Source organism: Rhineura floridana, chromosome 1, assembly GCF_030035675.1.
Source record: "Rhineura floridana isolate rRhiFlo1 chromosome 1, rRhiFlo1.hap2, whole genome shotgun sequence".
NCBI lineage: Eukaryota > Metazoa > Chordata > Lepidosauria > Squamata > Rhineuridae > Rhineura > Rhineura floridana.
In genome coordinates this window covers 248734293-248752023 of record NC_084480.1, presented here as the reverse complement: position 1 = coordinate 248752023, position 17731 = coordinate 248734293, and the positions used below count along the sequence as shown (strand labels likewise).

At 41.9% G+C, this 17731-nt stretch overlaps 1 protein-coding gene across 6 annotated transcripts in view; it reads left to right on the top strand.

Annotated features, from left to right (window-relative positions):
- The window catches only part of CHST9 (carbohydrate sulfotransferase 9), a 125060-nt gene extending 116476 nt beyond the window's left edge, over positions 1–8584 (top strand). For all 6 annotated transcript variants that reach the window (XM_061597628.1, XM_061597609.1, XM_061597647.1 and 3 more), the window contains exons 3-4: positions 3773–3807; positions 7110–8584. In XM_061597628.1, coding sequence (XP_061453612.1) covers positions 3773–3807; positions 7110–8207 — 1133 coding nt within the window. In that variant the 3' untranslated portion in view covers positions 8208–8584. The remainder of the gene's footprint in view (positions 1–3772; positions 3808–7109) is intronic.
- Positions 8585–17731: the final 9147 nt, after the last annotated feature.

The window sequence follows — 17731 nt, the reverse complement described above, 5'->3', positions numbered from 1 at the left end:
GCTGCAGACATGAGGGGGAGGAGTTGCTGTGGTCTACAGAACTTCCATCTCTGTCACCTGGAAACCACTCTGTCTTGGAGCTGGCTGTGAGGGCCTGCACCTGGTGTTGAGCCGAGGAGACAGTAAACTAGGGTTGCTGCTGGTGTACCATCCACCCTGCTGCCTGGCAGCTTCTCTGACTGAGCTGGCAGCGGGCATCTCAGCTGTGGCGTTGGAGGAGCCCAGAATGATAGTGCTGGGTGATGTCAATGTCCATGCAGAGGCTGCCTCCAGTGTTCCGGCTCAGGACTTTATGGCCTCCATGATGACTATGGGACTGTCTCAAGTTGTTACTGGCCCAACACATAGGGCAGGGCACACCCTCGACTTGGTTTTTGCTCCAGATGGAGGAAGGGGTGGTCTGGAGATGGGGGGATATCACCCCATTGTCACGGTCAGATCACTTCCTGGTGAAATTTAGACTTATGGCTCTGATCCTTCCCTGCAGGGATGGTGGACAGATTAAGATGGTCCACCCCCAGAGCCTAATGGAATCAACAGGATTCTTGAATGCCCTGGGGGAGTTCCCAGTAGATAGAGCAGGTGACCCTGTTGAAGCCCTTGTCATGCTGTGGAACAGTGAGGCGCATCGGGCTGTTGACATGGTTGCCCCCGAGTGCCCTCTCCGGCATTGTGGAGCCTGGTTTGTACCTTGGTACACCAGAGCTAAGGACAATTAAACAGGCGGGATGACGGCTAGACCGCAAGTGGCAAAAGAAGTGCTGAGTAAAACATCATAACCGTGCCTGCTGTGTGACGGCGAGGGTGGCGAAGAAGGCCCACTTCTCTGCCTCCATCACATCCTCAAGTAGCTGTCCAGTGGAGCTTCTCCGTATTGTCAGGGGTCTGTTGACATCAACTCCAGGAAATGGAGTTTTAGACCCTTCGGAGGCCCACTATGAATTGTGTACAAAGCACTTTGAGGGTAAAGTTGCTCGCCTTCGTAGCAGTCTTGATGCCCCATCCACATCTACTGTAGTCCCCAATGAGGCGTCCAGTGCAACATCTGCTGCAACTTCTTGGGAACCATTGATGACATAGACAAGGTGCTTGTGATGATGTGGCCAGCAATGTGTCCTCTCGACTTTTGCCCTTCTTGGCTTATTAAAGCTTGCTGCGGGGGTTTGACCGAGTGGATCCAGGGTGTGGTCAATGCACCATTGGGAGGGAGTGGTTCCAGCTGCCTTGAAAGAGGTAGTGATCTAACGACTCCTGAAAAAGCCCACCCTGGATCCATTGGTTTGTGACAACTACCGACCAGTTGCAAATACCCCCTTTTTAGGGAAGGTGATTGAGAGGGTTGTGGCACAGCAATTGCAAGTACTCTTGGATGAAACAGATTATCTTGACCCATCCCAGTCTGGGTTCTGGCCTGGTTATGGGACTGAATCAGCCTTGGTTGCCCTGTTGGATGACCTTTATCAGGAGAAGGACAGGGGGAGTGTGACCCTGTTATTCTTACTTGATCTCTCAGCGGCTTTTGATACTGTTGACCATGGTATTCTTCTGGGCCAACTTGGTGAGACGGGTATTGGAGGCACTGTTTTACAGTGGTTCCGATCCTATCTCCAAGGTCACTCTCAGAGAATAGCATTGGGTGACTGTCTTTTGGCCCCCTGGCACTTGTGCTGTGGGGTGCTGCAAGGTACCATCTTGTCCCCAATGCTGTTAAACATCTATATGAAGCCCTTGGGAATGGTCATCAGGAGATTTAGGGCAAGGTGTCAGCAGTATGCTGACGATACCCAGCTCTATTTCTCTGTAACTTCTTAATCAGGAGAGGCCGTGCAAGCCCTTGGCCGCTGCCTGGATTCGGTGGTGGCCTAGATGAGGGCCAATAAACTGAGTCTGAATCTTAGCAAGATGGAGGCACTGTGGGTTGGTGGTTCCCGATTTCGGATAATTGGTCAGTTGCCTGCTTTGGATGGGGTCGTACTCCCTCTGAAAGAGCAGGTTCGTAGTCAGGGGGTGCTCCTGGATCCATTTTTGTTGCTAGAGGCCCAGGTCAGCTCCGTGGATAGGAGTACCTTAGAATCATAGTAGAGTTGGAAGGGCCCTACAAGGCCATCAAGTCCAACCTCCTGCTCAATTCAGGAATCCAAATCAAAGCATTCCTGACAGATGGCTGTCCAGCTGCCTTTTGAATGACTCCAGTGTCAGAGAGCCCACTACCTCTTTAGGTAATTTGTTCCATTGTCGTATGGCTCTAATAGTTAGGAAGTGTTTCCTGATGTTCACTCGAAATCTGGCTTCCTGCAACTTGACCCCATTATTCCGTGTCCTGCACTCTGGCACGATCGAGAAGAGATCCCAGCCCTCCTCTGTGTGACAACCTTTCATGTACTTGAAGAGTGTTATCATGTCTCTCCTCAGTCTTCTCTTCTCCAGGCTGAACATGCCCAGTTCTTTCAGTCTTTCCTCATAGGGCTTTGTTTCCAGTCCCCTGATCATCCTTGTTGTCCTCCTCTGAACCCGTTCCAGTTTGTCTGCATCCTTCTTGAAGTGCGGAAAGCTTCGGCTGGTAAGACAGCTGCGGCTGTTTCTGGACCGGTATAGCCTGACCACTGTTGTCCACGCACTGGTAACCTCCAGGCTGGATTACTGTAATGCGCTCTATGTGGGGCTGCCCTTGAGGTTGGTCTGGCTGTTGCAGCTGGTACAAAATGCGGCTGTGAGACTGCTCACTGGGGCAATGTATCACCAACATGTCATGTGCTGAAAGAATTGCACTGCCTGCCCATTTGCTACCCGGCCAAGTTCGAGGTTCTAGTTTTGGTGTACAAAGCCCTATATAGCTTGGTACCAGGATAGCTGAAAGACTGTCTTACCCTTTATATACACAGTTGATCAGTGCACTCTGCAGGTGAGGGCCTCAGCAGATACCATCTTATCAGGAGGTCCATTCTGCACAACATAGCAAATGGACCTTTAGTGTGGTGGCACCTACCCTGTGGAATTTCCTCCCCTTAAATATTAGGCAGGCACCATCTCTGTTATCTTTTCAGCTCCTGTTGAAGACTTTCCTCTTTCAACAAGCCTTTTAAATAGAGACCTATCCCAGTCTGCATCTGTGTTGGAATTGCTTTTTAATGTTTTTTTTAAAAGATTTTTTAAAAAACAATACTTTTTAAAACCTTTTTAAAAGATTTCTTTAAAGTTTTTTAAAAATGTTTTTAAAGCTGTTGTTTTTTAAATATATTTTAAGGTCTGTTTTTATGATGTTTTAAAGTGTTTTTAGTGCTTTTGTTTGCCAGCCTAGGCTTCTGCTGGTAGGAAGGGTGGGATATAAATCAAATAATAAATAAATAGCTTGATGGGCAATATGGGTGGAACAACAGACCACACTTAAACTATAGTTAAGGAACTGTCTGGGTTCACATGTAACTTTAACTGGCATTAAGGTTAGTAAGCCAGCAACAAGCCATGACTTGTTTTCATGAATAAGCCATAATTAAGATGCTGCGCTGGGTTTGTACGTAACACTGCACCATGGTTTATTAACTAAGGTTTACTTAAACCATGGTTTAATGTTATAGGCAAACTAAGTCAATTTTCTTTGACTAATGTGTGAAAATTCTGCATATTCTAAAATACTCATTAGGAAGGCTTTGGATGTTTCTGCATACTATTACACTTTGTTTTATGACTTTTTTCCTAGACTTTGTTTTATTATGTGTGTGGCCACTTTATTGTAATATACTAATGCACATTTATTTTCAATTTTGTCTTTTAGTGTCTGAAGAAAAACAACAGCATACAATTAACCAGGTATTTTAATGATTTGTATATATCTTTTAGTTGCATAGCTCATGAGATGTACACATTTTGCATTAAATATTTTGCATTAGATATTTGGGATTAAACCCATTCAAGAATTTATAAGCAGATATTTGTTGCTTTGGCCACACAACATTCCCTATGAACAAAAGCAAATATGAAACAACCTCTTCTAAAAATGGGATTTAAACATAAATAAATAAATTCATCACAATATGCATAAAATAAACTGTTTAAAAGTAATTATGTCTAATCTAGTGAATGGGCAAGAAGGAATTGAACTTGTAAAAGCAGTAGACTGGAGGTGGGACTCACTTGTATAAGGGCCAAACCACATGTGACATGAGAGGTGTCACTAAAACAGGATTTTGTCTAGATTTATACAATTATTTTAACATGTAATAAAAGCAGTACAACATTTTCAGCTGAGAACTGATGAACAAATTGATCTGCTCTTTTCAAAATAATATAATATACGAGGTTGTTTTTATTATTTCAGAGTACAAGTTAGTCCGTTTCCATTTCTGAATATAGATTAAAAGAATAATGTATAGACTTGGAAAACCAAAATCTCTCACTGAAACCAGTGGGTTGGATAGGTTCTTCACTTTTCTCTGTACTTAGTGTGAAACTAGAGAGCCAGTGTGGTGTAGTGGTTAAGGTGTTGGACTACGACCTGGGAGACCAGGGTTCGAATCCCCACATGGCCATGAAGCTTACTGGGTGACCTTGAGCCAGTCACTGCCTCTCACCTCAGAGGAAGGCAATGGTAAACCCCCTCTGAATACTGCTTACCATGAAAACCCTATTCATAGGGTCACCATAAGTCCAGTCGACTTGAAGGCAGTCCATTTCCATTTTCAGTGTGAAACCTGCTAAGAGTGCAGTGGTTCCTATCCAGAGTAAGTTGGTTGTTCTTAAGATCCAATTGGAGCTTCAGTTAGTTGCAAGTAATTCATCTCCTTTATTTCAATCATACTTAAGCACAATTAACTTTCTCAGGGTTGGGACCAAAACCTTCACACATATAAATATTTGCCAGCTGATGAGAGTATAGTGGATTCAGTTATAGACCTTAGCCCTAATGTGGAAATACAACTAGGCTGGCAAAGATTCAGGATTCCTCAGCCATCATGAAGTTCAGCTTGTTAAGAAAAAATACATAATATTTTGACAGTAAGAGGAAAGACAAAGGGAAAATTAATCAGCATTTTAATGAGAATTGGCAAATAAAATTAGAGATTTATTCCAGTTATTCAAGTTACTGCCTACACAAATCAACATATTGACTAGATAGTGCAAACTGTTTCATTTAATTAATGCATGTGATTTTATACAATCTTATATGAAGAAATCAGAAGCTAAAAGAATTTGGTATGTTTTCAGACTTAGCTAACACCTTATGTCTTGATAATTTCTCTCTCCCCACACCCCTTAGATTGCATAGCTTTTCTCCCTGTGAAGCTAACAGCAGCTTTTTTTCCTGCAGGGGGTGGGATTACAATCAGGGAAATTACCCATGAGGAAAGGGTTAAACCTCTTCCTCAGCGCCAGTGACCCAATTCAGATCTACACTCCTCCTTTTGTGGCTTCTTTTTGTAGTTTTTAACTCTTCATCATCAAGGCAATGGTCTTCACTTGCCCAGAAATTCCTGGGTGTTCCTAGCCACATCCCAAAGTTTATAATTATTGAGTCACGTCTGGGCTACTTATGGAACATGAAAGATAATCTCATTTACAAATTTGCTTCAGATCACACATTTGTAGAAGGTACATGAAAACACTTTAGTAGGCAGTTGCTCCATGCAGGTGGCTGTAATCTGAATGACTTAACTCTTGGCAATCTAGCATTGCATGGAGACTTTTCACTGTGGAAACCAGGAGCATCTAGTGGTGGCATCTTCTCAGTGTCTAAGACTGTGATACACAAGAAGGATTTTCCAGAAAACATAGCTGTCCCATTGACCCATTTATTCATTAGCTTAATATTTTATTTGGGGGGAGGGATGTTCTTTCTGATCAGTCTTTGTGCTTGCCTCACCATAAGCAAGAGATACAGGAGGAGGAGGTACTGCCTTCAAGTCGATTCCGACTTATGGCGACCCTATGAAGAGGGTTTTCATGAGGCTGAGAGGCAGTGACTGGCCCAAGGTCACCCAGTGAGCTTCATGGCTATGTGGGGATTTGAACCTTGGTCTCCCAGGTCATAGTCCAGCACCTTAACCACTACACCACACTGGCTCTCTAGAGATACAGAGTACTTATTCATTGTGTAAGCTAAGTGTTAAGCAGAATCCAGTATATTTTGATTGTCTGTTTTCTACTTTAATTGCATAATTCTCTGTGTTTTATTGTATTATCAGAATTCAAATTGTAATTCAATAAAATAAAGGTCCCTCAGCCTGGACCTTATAAGGAGGAGCTGCAGACTGGGAGATACTGCTGCAGGGGTGAGACTGTGCAGGGACCATCAGGGGCAAGTTTTTCCACCTGCTTTGCCCTCTCACCCCTGCTCCTAGTGACATTTTTCTGGGGATTTACCAGGAAGATGAATGCTTTTGGTTAGCTGTTCTTGCTTTTTAGAAATGCTAGGATTTTGTTAGCTTGATTTTTTTGTAAATTGTATTGTTTTTATTTGTATATTGTATCTGTGTTTTTCTATTTGTGTGTAAGCCGCCTTGGGAGCCTTTTTGGCCAAAAGGCAGCCTCGAAATAAACCATAACATAACAATAAAATACAAAATAAGAAACAAAAGAGGCAATAAAAATACAATGAAAAATCAATTTGAATATTGAATGTGGACACCCCATGGACCACCTGAATGAAGCTTGTGGACCACACTCTGGGAACCCCTGTCCTATAAGGGTTTGTGAGTCCAGTGAGGACCGAGCATGCTTATTAACTACAAAATGCTGACTGTTGAAAGGAAAGGAAAAGACAGTTGAAAGGAAAAAATGGGAAATTAGGGGGAGTGGTTATTGGTGGTGGTGGTAGTGGTGGTAGCAGTAGTAGTGGTAGTAATTAGATTTGTTATTCACTTGTTACCCAACAGTCTCCAAGCAACTTACAACACTGTTAGAAACACAAATAAGTATAGTATATCATAAAACAAAACAAAAAGCAACCCTCATAATAGCCACAGGGAGCTTTGATAGCACACTATGTTTGTTACTGGAAAAGAGCAGCTGGAATCCTAAAAAGCAGCACTCTACACTGCAACATTTTTTACAGGTCTCACGTTAACCTATAGAGAAACATTCTAAATGTTCTCTATTTTTTTTATTTTAAACAGAACTTCAGATTCTATTCTTCAGAGGAACCTGAAAGAACACCAAAAAACTGGGTCACTGCTGAGAAGCTTGACAAGCCGAGTAAAACTCTTGCCAGGAGTGGGTTTTCTCAAGGAGATGCTGACCCTTTTCTAGCAATGGCAGGCTCCATGACTACTAGATTATCTGAAGAGCCACAGAAGATCAAATCACTTCTTAAACAGTTCAAGCAAGTGAATTTTCCACCAGCTGTGCACCCTTTAAACAAAACTTTCATCAAAGACAATCACTGGAAAATCACAGATGAGATGCAAGAGAAACGACGATCTTTCCTCTATGATTTCTGCAAAAGATATGTTAGCAAAACCAGACCCCGTACTCTCTTTATGCGCATGGTGTCCAGAATATACGTGGAAGATAAACACAAACTCTTGTATTGCGAGGTGCCTAAGGCAGGTTGTTCTAATTGGAAACGGGTTTTGATGATACTCAGTGGTGTTGCCAAGTCTGCTGCTAATATTACTCATGATGCTGTGCACTATGGAAAGCATCTCAGGAAACTAGACAGCTACAATTTAAAAGGGATACACATGCGTTTAAAGACATACACCAAAGTTATATTTGTGCGGGATCCCATGGAAAGATTAGTGTCTGCATTTAGAGATAAATTTGAACACCCCAACAGCTACTACCATCCTGTATTTGGGAAGGCTATTATTAAGAAATATAGGCTTAATGCAGATAGACAGGCACTGACAACAGGCTCAGGAGTGAAGTTTAAAGAGTTCATCCAGTATTTGCTAGATTCCCGTCGGCCAATAGGTATGGACACTCACTGGGAGCAAATCAGCAAACTTTGTTATCCTTGTGCTATCAACTATGATTACATTGGTAAATTTGAAACTTTGGAAGAAGATGCCAATTATTTTTTGAGACTAATAGGTGCTCCAAAGGGGCTGACTTTTCCTAATTTCAAAGACAGGCATTCCAGTGACAAAAGAACAAATTCAGAAGTTGTGAGACGATACTTACAAGAGATTCATACCACAGAAAGACAGCAGATCTATGACTTTTATTATCTGGATTATTTAATGTTCAATTATACTGTATCATATGCATAATCCTGATTTGGTTGGCTGAATGCTAAGCAATTTTACCATTTAGCTTGGGAATAAAAGAAATGTAACTCCTTAAATTATTGTTAGCATATTCATAAGCTAAAGTGACACCAACTGGCACAAGCTATAAGAATGACAGAGAAGAAAAATTAATTGCACCGAAATGTCTGAATGGAAAAACACTTTTACATTGGACAGCTTTGCAGTCTGCAATGCAATATATCTAATGTGAATTGCATTAAACCAAGCATTCTTGCAATGATTTCAAAACCTCTGAAACTGCATGATCTTATTGTATCTATACCCTGTCATTTGTTGTGAATGTATTTTTGTACTTTTTGGGAAACATTGATTAAAAACAAGCTTTTTAAACAAATTTGTATACTGTATATTAAACATTCATAGAATATCAAGATTTATTTATTTATTTATTATTTCAATTTATATACCGCCCTTAGCGAAATAGCTCTCAGGGCGGTGAACAAACAAAATAAAATACAATATATCATAATAAAAATACAAAACATATACAAACAAACAACGAAAAGCACAGCAAAAACAAAATAAATACTACAAAAATTAAAATACAGATTAAAAGATTTAAAAAGTTAAGAAGATTAAAATGCCTGGGAGCATAAAAAGGTCTTTACCTGGCGCCGAAAAGATGGAAGTGTAGGCGCCAGGCGTACCTCTTCGGGGAGGCTGTTCCACAACTCAGGGGCCACCACAGAAAAGGCCCTAGATCTCGTAACCACCCTGCGGGCTTCCCGATGGGTTGGTACCCAGAGGAGGGCCTTAGATTCTGAACGAAGTGAACGGGTAGGTTCATAGCGAGAGAGGCGTTCCACAAGGTATTGAGGTCCCACGCCGTGTAAGGCTTTATAGGTCAAAACCAGCACCTTGAATCTCGCCCGGAAGCAAATAGGAAGCCAGTGCAGACGCGCCAGGACAGGTGTTATATGCGAAGACCGACTGGTCCTCGTCACTAATCTGGCAGCTGCGTTCTGCACCAGCTGAAGCTTCCGAACTGTCTTCAAGGGCAGCCCTACGTAGAGCGTAGATGTGAGTGTTATATCAGTTCCAAGAATGCATAGATAATGGTGCAAGTTCAACTGTGTGCAAAATAGCATCCTGTAAGAAATGCAGCAGTTGTACCAATCAGCTGTTTGGGTAGCAGGGGAAACTCAATCCACTACCATCACCACCCCTTCACCATCCCTAGCTGATTAATCCTATTACCAGTTTTCTAACTGGACTTGTATATGCACAGCAACTGGATCACTGATCTCCAACATCTCATCTAGTTAGGTCAATAATACTGTTATAGTTAATTACTGCTCAAATACTTTACCACCAGGGGAATCCTATAAAACCTTTATACAAAACTAAAGTAATTGCACAGTTTAGAATATCTGTTTTAGCTTTGTTCCTCTGAGTGATCACCTTGTGAAATGTGAGATGGTAGGCTGAGAAGATGACTCTATAGAAAGTGAGCACAAGTAAATTACTTCAGGTTTCAATCACATTTTCTTTAGTTGAGGGACAAAAGTTGGATTTCTGCATTGAGCAGAGGGTGGGACGTGATGGCCTTATAGGTTTCTTCCTACTCTAGTGTTCTATGATTTTATGAAAATCACAGCTGCCCAGATTCCTATCACTTGCTGAATTGCATTGCCCTAGTCCTATTCTGGCAAAGAAAATTTCATGTTTCTTTCAGCCAGGTAGTTCTTACCAAAAAATTGCAAAAAGAAAAAAAAATCAGTCTTGAATGCCATAGAGTAAAAGAGAGAATATCTGCCCAACCCTTTTCCAAGCCATTTTCTGAAAAAATGCAAAGCGGATTACTTACTTATCCATACAGGAACAGGACAGATAGCGGAGAGCCAGACGCACCCTAACTTTGGTTTATTTGGTTTATCAGGCTCCCAAAGGACCCTGAAGGTTGACAGTAAATGTTCCATATAGCCATGCATAAGTAACTGTAAGCATAGATGAAGGAAAAATATAACTGGTGTTTGTCATTCAAACTCATTTTGGAAAGACAAGCTCAGATCCCTGAAGCTGCCCATGTTGTAGAAAAAAAATGTGCTTCTCTAATCCCTACATTGAATAATTCTGCTGAGAGATTCTGCATATTATTATTAATATTAATAATATATATTATTTACTCATCCTTCAACAAAATAAAAAAACCCAATGCAATTAAAACAGCAAATAAACAACAATCCCATTCATAACCCCAAATAATAATACCATACAACACTTTACAGGAAGAACGCAGAAATCAATTTATTTTTCAAAGGCCAGGGTAAAAAGATGTCTGTTTAGCAACTAACAGAAGCTGTAAAGCAGGAATGAGAACTGGATCCAGCCAGCAGATCAGATTCTTATCTCCCCCACTGGTCATATTTGAGAGATAGATGGGGCCACTCACATGTCAATCACCTGACATCACAATGATGTCACATTACCTGTTTTTGCACTGTTTTGGAGCCCCCACAATCAGCTTCAAAGTATTGCACAGAGTTCCCTGCAAGAACAAGTGTGGCCTATGGAAGAGGTATGCCCTGGATAGAATCCTGAGGGCCAGGCAGAAAGGCCCCAGGCCTGAAGTTCCCCATCCATGTGCTAAATGAAGGTGCCAAGATCCAACATCTGGTAGGAAAAGAGGGTAAGCCTCTTAGGTGCTAAAAATATTTATCTGCACCATCATCCTAAAATTAATTGATCCAAATGTGGCCATAGAGCACAGGTGAACAACCTTTTTGCCTGCCAAGGACAACATGCAGCAACGTGTGGCAACCTGAGGGCCAGAAGCTGGTGGCATCAGTGTGGCCTGAGTGCATGTGCATGCACACACACATCTTCAAAGTCTCTCTCTGCCAGGGCAAAAAAATACAGGATCCTCTTCATCACATCAAGGAGAGAGAATCCCTTTTAAAGTGGGAATTGTAGTGGCAACTGCCAGCATGATCCTCACTTTCAAAGTCTCTACCTGCTAGGGCAGAGAAGAGGAGACCCCTCCCCGCCCCAGCAGTGAGAGGGGGTGGTCCCTTCAGTCCCACAGTTTCCTCCCCATTGCAATCACGCTCCCTCCAACCCAACAAATAACTGTTTCATAGGCTAGGAGGAATGCAATTTACATGGTGCTCCTCCACCGCTGGTGCAGAAGCATTTGGTTGAATGCTTTGAGGCAGGGGTGGTTTGGGCACCCATTTTTTGTGATTACCTTCTCCCGGCCTTGGTTGCAATTCAGATGTATAAGGAACAGTGTGCCATTGCAATGGAGTCTGGGAGAGAACCCTTCCCATACTTAAATCTCATGCAGTATCCTGTGGGTTCTTTTTGGCCTTAAGGGACATGGATGAGCACAGATACATGGCAGCCACCTGCTCTCGAAGCTTAAGGTCACAGCAGATGAACAGTATTCCCCTCCCTTGGCCATGTCTATAAAGAAATCTATCATGGTGGTGACAGTCTTCTTGAGGAGCAAGTAAGATAGGAAGTGACAATGCCAATCCTGGGCTGGTGTTTCCCCGTCCTCCTCCTCCTCTCCTCTATCCAACCAAGCCCGGGAGGGTCTGCAGTTTCTTATAGCACAAAAGGGGAAGTGATGGTAAAAACCCTTTGACAAAACAGAGCATTAATAAACAGTGCAATATTCTTCAGCATCTTGAGATTGGTTCTCTTCCCCCCCCCCATGTTTCTCATTTTTGTGAGAACATAAAACAGTGGTAATAATGGAAGGCCCATGTAATGTCAGAACTATGTTCAGTCTGAAACACTCTGGAGTTCAAAAGCCTGATGTGCACACAAAACAAAGTTGGACTAATAGAACTATTGATTTGTGACATGTAAATATTCAGTATATTTTTGTGTTCTTCTAACCATTTTTAGAAATGAGCTGAATTCCTACTTAATCTATCTTCAGTTTTGCAGCTCCTGAAACATTCCTGTAGCTGGAGTAGCAAGGGTTGGTCTTGATATAACTGCACTTGCATGGGAGACAAAAGCTTGATTACAGAGACTTGAGTGTTGAGATAATTGCATTGTGAAATAATTGGATGCTTATGTATTGAGAGTTCCTACCTGAAAATAGCAACAGCCTAGAATCACCCTCAGTCTTGCTGACAGGTATGGAGTCCATCTATGGACACTTACTGATGGTAATCTTTGTCTGAAGAAAATCCTACACTCTTGATCTGGTATACAAGTGGCTTTGGTGCTCACCAAAGCACAGATTTTAAGCGATTCCAGCAGGATTGCACTTTTTCCTGTCTTCCTTGTGTGCAGAAGTAAGTTATATCGGGGGATTTCAGGAGAATAAACATTAGCACTGACTTCACAATAAAAAAAGGCAATTTATAATACATTGTGTTTGGTGAAGGAACATTTTTTCCTGTTCCCCTTTGTCTTCTAATTTCCTCTGCTTCCAGCTCTCCTTTTTGTTCCCCACATAGCTGCCTTCCCCAGCAAGCTCAAATACCTTGCAAATTCCCAGCTCAACTAGATGTAGATCCACATGTTTTGTGAAGGTGATGGAAAACACAGTGATCAGGAATCCCGTCTTGACTGCAGAACCCTCAAGTGTTTTTTACACCTAGAATTTGGAAACTGTCTTAAAGCTGAAAACTGTGGCACACTTAGTATACATACAGTACTGACTTCTTGTTAAAATATAAGCAAACAGAAATGGGAACAATAAACTGCATTATAAAATAGCAGCTTGTTAATAATTCTACATTCAAAAATCTCTAAAAGCAAATAATAAAGCAGACCCGCCGCCGCGATCATATCACCCCAGTGTTGATTGAATTACACTGGTTGCCAGTTGTATACCGGGCCCAATTCAAGGTGTTGGTTTTAACCTTTAAAACTCTATACAGTTCCGGCCCAGTTTATCTGAAGGAGCACCTCCAGTATCACCAAATATGCCGCCAAACAAGATCAGCCTCACAGGACCTTCTCTCGGTCCCACTGACTAAGACAGCTAGGTTGGTGCGGACCAGGGAGAGGGCTTTTTCGATCGTGGCCCCCACCTTCTGGAACTTACTTCCCTTTGACCTTCGGCATGCCCCCTCCCTGTTGACTTTTCACCGAGCCTTGAAGACCTGGCTCTTCAGGCAGGCCTATGGGATCTCTGGGGTGGGTTAGGTTTTACACTGTATTAATGTAAGATGGTCTTCAGATGAGATGTTATGATATTAATAATGTGATGATTATGTATATGAGCAGATTGTATTTTATATTGTATTTTATATTGTACGTCGCCCAGAGTGTCCGTTCAGTCGGACAGATGGGCGTCTGCTAAATAAAATATTATTATTATTATTATTATTATTATTATATGCTTTTTAAAAAGTTTATAGACAGACTATAATACAGTCTAAGTAGCTCCAACCTATCTCTTCAGTCAAAACGTGGCAGCTCAAGCCTAAAGGTTTCAAAAAAGAATTGCTTCCAAAATTGGAAGGGTACAAAATTCAGGCAGTTGATTATGTCACATCCAAATCCTGGTAAGAAAATTCTGTTTGCGCCCCACCCATCTCTTATTTCTAATGGTTCACTTTGTCTTTAGTTGTATTCTATAATGTGGAGAAAACTCTTTATGTAACTGAGAATTCTCTCTTTCAAACCAAACAGTGTTTTTCTTCAACCTGCTTTTAACCTTAATGCACCAATCTGTCTGTATTGTTATGATGTTGAGAATCGTTATGGGAAGCAGTTTCATTTATGCAAGCAAAAGAGCCCATGCAAGAAAACAATTGTTGGTACAAATTTAAGACTACAAAATCAATGATGTAGTGTAATCTTAAGCAAAACATTCATATAACTGCCTGTGCAATGAAACTATAGTGCAGCATAACTTGCAGTAAAATGTAACATCCAGAAAAAATATCCAGAGTCATAAGTTCAAAAGATAACTTTGAATAAATAATCCTGCCAAAATTTGAATTATGTACTGTAAATAATTCAAGTAATTTTGCAAGTAAATATTGAATTAGACATTTGGCATTCAGAATTGAAAGCTCTGCTGATTTTTTTTAAAAGCATGTTGCATATTTGTGAGCATGGTACACCTGTGATCAGAGCAGACTACTTTTCTAAAAGCCAGATGGCTGCTGCAAGTCCACTTAGTTGTAAAGGCAGCCTGATTTTGTAGCTGTAGGATCCAAAAGTGGCTTCTGCCCATATCACTTTCTTCATGCCATAGACCACAGAATGAGTCCCATATAGCCATGTTAGACTTCTAAAAGAATGCATTTGAGCAGAAACAAATAGTCACATGGGTCCTGCCAAGCCATTCTATGATTCATAGTACAAGTGGGTCAGACTTGAAAGCAAAAGCGTCTCTAAACACTTTGCATGCAAATGCTTTAAGACATGGGACTAACGTGCAGAAGCATAATATGAATTCCTCTCTGTTCACTTTCAGTGCTCCTCTTTTCTTCCCCAAGCATCCCTTCTGCCAGAAGAAACGACCTCTTCCAGGGAAAGTGTACGAGAGGCTTGCCACTTTCTGCCAAAGCTGTGCTGCTTGCTGGGCAGCGTGAATATGCTGAATGAGAGAAGCAGGGTACTTGTCATGTAAAACCAACAATACTTGGACTTTCTATTCTGTTCACATTTGTTATGCCTAGATTTGCGTGCCTTGGCACAGCAACAAAACTTTAGGATCAAAGCATTGTGGGACTTTCCAGAAAGTTCTTTTGCAGCAGTTAAAGGTAGTGAAATATGCAAGCCTGAAATAGGTCAGTCTTTCAGGCCCAGCATTCACCATTTACTGGAAGGCAATGAAGCCCCCACCTCTTTTTAACCATATAACAGTACCCTTTTCACTTCAGTGTTAAAAGGCCTCTGAAGGAATGTAAAGTACTAAGTACCCTCAGGAAGGAAAGATGCCATCTCTTCATTTTCTTAGTTGTTGGTTCAATTCTTCACCTTCCACACAAATTGAACTTCTTCAAAAGCCACGTGTTTCCCTAGCATGCAGACTCTACTGCCCGGGTGATGAAGGCTCTTTGGGTGCTCCCTAACATATAATCCCTTTTCTACTGACCTGAATTTGTGTAGAGTGTATTCAGAAACTCTTTAGAAATGAAAAAAAAGAAAGAAATGGACTGCCTTCAAGTTGATTCCGACTTATGGCAGCCCTATGAATAGGGTTTTCATGGTAAGCGGTATTCAGAGGGGGTTTGCCATTGCCTTCCTCTGAGGCCGAGAGGCAGTGACTGGCCCAAGGTCACCCAGTGAGCTTCATGGCTATGTGGGGATTCAAACCCTGGTCTCCCAGGTCATAGTCCAACATTCTAACCACTACGCCACACTGGTGAAAATTGTTTTGAGGCCCATCCATTCCAAATCGGCCCCATCTTGTGTGTTTGTTACATGATTATTGGCTACAGATAGCCCAACGTTGCCCCATCCCCTAAAGAAAAGAAAGTCACAGCATTCTGAAGATCTTTGGTCCCACCACACCTGTCTTTTAACTGAAGACACCCTTCCTGTCACTGTGCTTTCTATTCGCTTGGCCGTGTTGTGCTAGCTAAATCTCAGATCTCTTGAGCAGAAATCTTTTTTAAAAACTACATATGTCTGTGACCATTCAAAAGCCAGTAAGTTTGTGAAAATATAATGTGCTGACTCCAAGACTGGAAGAATGCTTTGCAACAGGGCTTTCTCCCCATTCAGTAATCCACTCAGGACCCCCAAGCAGCCTGTCCTGGACTTTGGGAGGCCGTTCAGGAAAATCCTGGTATGTGAGGTGGGGGAGGCTGCAGTGTAGCCAGGAGGATCACTGAGAATTGGGTGAAAGCAGCTTGCATAAGAGATCTGCTTGGGCTCCAGCTGCCTCTGCCCATTTCCCCTTCTGCTTCCCCCTCCCACTACAACTACCTAAACTCTACCAGGAGAGACTTCTTGAGGGGTAGAGAGCTGCAGTCAGAGCAGCCTTCCACTTTTGTAACTTTAGGATATGACTCTATCCAAGAGGACATATTTAGTATTTGTTATATAATTTCTAAAAGAGACAAATGGCCCACCTTTGCTAATTAGGGTGGCTTGGCATGGACTGGCTTTCATGTTGCCCTGTGGTTATACGTTCGGGTCATCGGTGGTGATGTTTTAGGAATGGCATGACCAGTTCTGAGTTGGCAAAGATAATATTTTTTAGTTAACCACGAAAGAGCTAGCAAAGCACCTCCAGGTCATCAAAGTTTGGGTACTGCCAGGAGCATCTGTGATAAGAGACATTCTTGATCTCCCAGTGATTCCTCAGACAAACAGGCTTGTTTCATAATCACATCTTGGATTATTTCTGCCACCTGTCTTCCTTTGTGGTCACCAACAGGATGTTTTACAGGGCTGTTGTTATTAAATTACTTTTCCTCTGACTTTTCCTACTTTCAGTTTTAAAGGCTGTACAACTGGAGGCTTATAGATAATTGTTTCAATGATGCGTGTAGTTGAAAAGAATCTAACTTTGGCTCTGCAGTGCTAACAGTAGTAAAAACTCAGTGTTGGCAGTCAAGTAAGATAGACAGTTTAAATGTGTGCATGTGAAGAGGGACCAAGGAGTAGGAAAGCCAACCGTTTTTGTTTGGTCTGCTTTTCCCTCAGTCTGGTTAAAGGCCACTTTCCAACATCCCTAAAGACTAAAGCAGCTGCATAAGCAGCTCCATTACTAGGGGCAGAAATTGTTTTGTGATTGACTGAAAGAACTTCCCTACTGGGGGAAAAAAATAGGAGTTGCTACTTAAATCTTTGTGCACAGAAGCATTTGATCCAGCTCAGTGTTGTCCTTAATGTAATGCTCTTGCAAAAACCAGCCCACAACAGTGTGATTTGAAACCCTTGTTGCTGTTTGTGTGCACCCATGTGCACACATCTTACTTCTTTGCTGATCTGTCTAGCTGTGTACAGCCTCCAAAGAATTTTTTAAAAGAACATCAGATTAAAGGTTCCTAGAATGGTGGATGGTGGTACCATCAGGACAGGGCTTTGGGATAGATATCCAGGGCTCCACTCAGCAGAATGAGTTAGTGGATCCCCAAATGCAGCAGGGTCATCTCTTAGAAACCTATTTTGGCAATAAGTGGTTAAATAAATAAATAAATAATTTTCAAAGGTTTGCTTTTGTTTAATGCAAAATCTATTCTGCATTGCAACAGATTAAACTGAATTGTTGTGAATAAAAATGGACTGATGTTCTGAAGAAGTTAGAGACAGCAGTCTTGAATGTCACTTTAGGGTGCATCCACAGAGCAGCTTCTTGTACACTTGATTTCAAGAAGAGGAATCCCAGTGTGAACACCACAATCTGAGATGTGAAAACTACAGAGCCTGCATTGGTACTTCAATTGTTTTAGTCATCCTTGTGGGGAAAATGGCCCAGAGTAGTGTGAATCCACATCCAGACACTTTACATGGATTACTGGTACTTTGAAGGAGCATCTTTCCCTGGATATTCCAGCCTGTGTTTTGAGCTGTGCTGGAAAGGCCCTGCTGATTGTTCCATCTTTAACCAT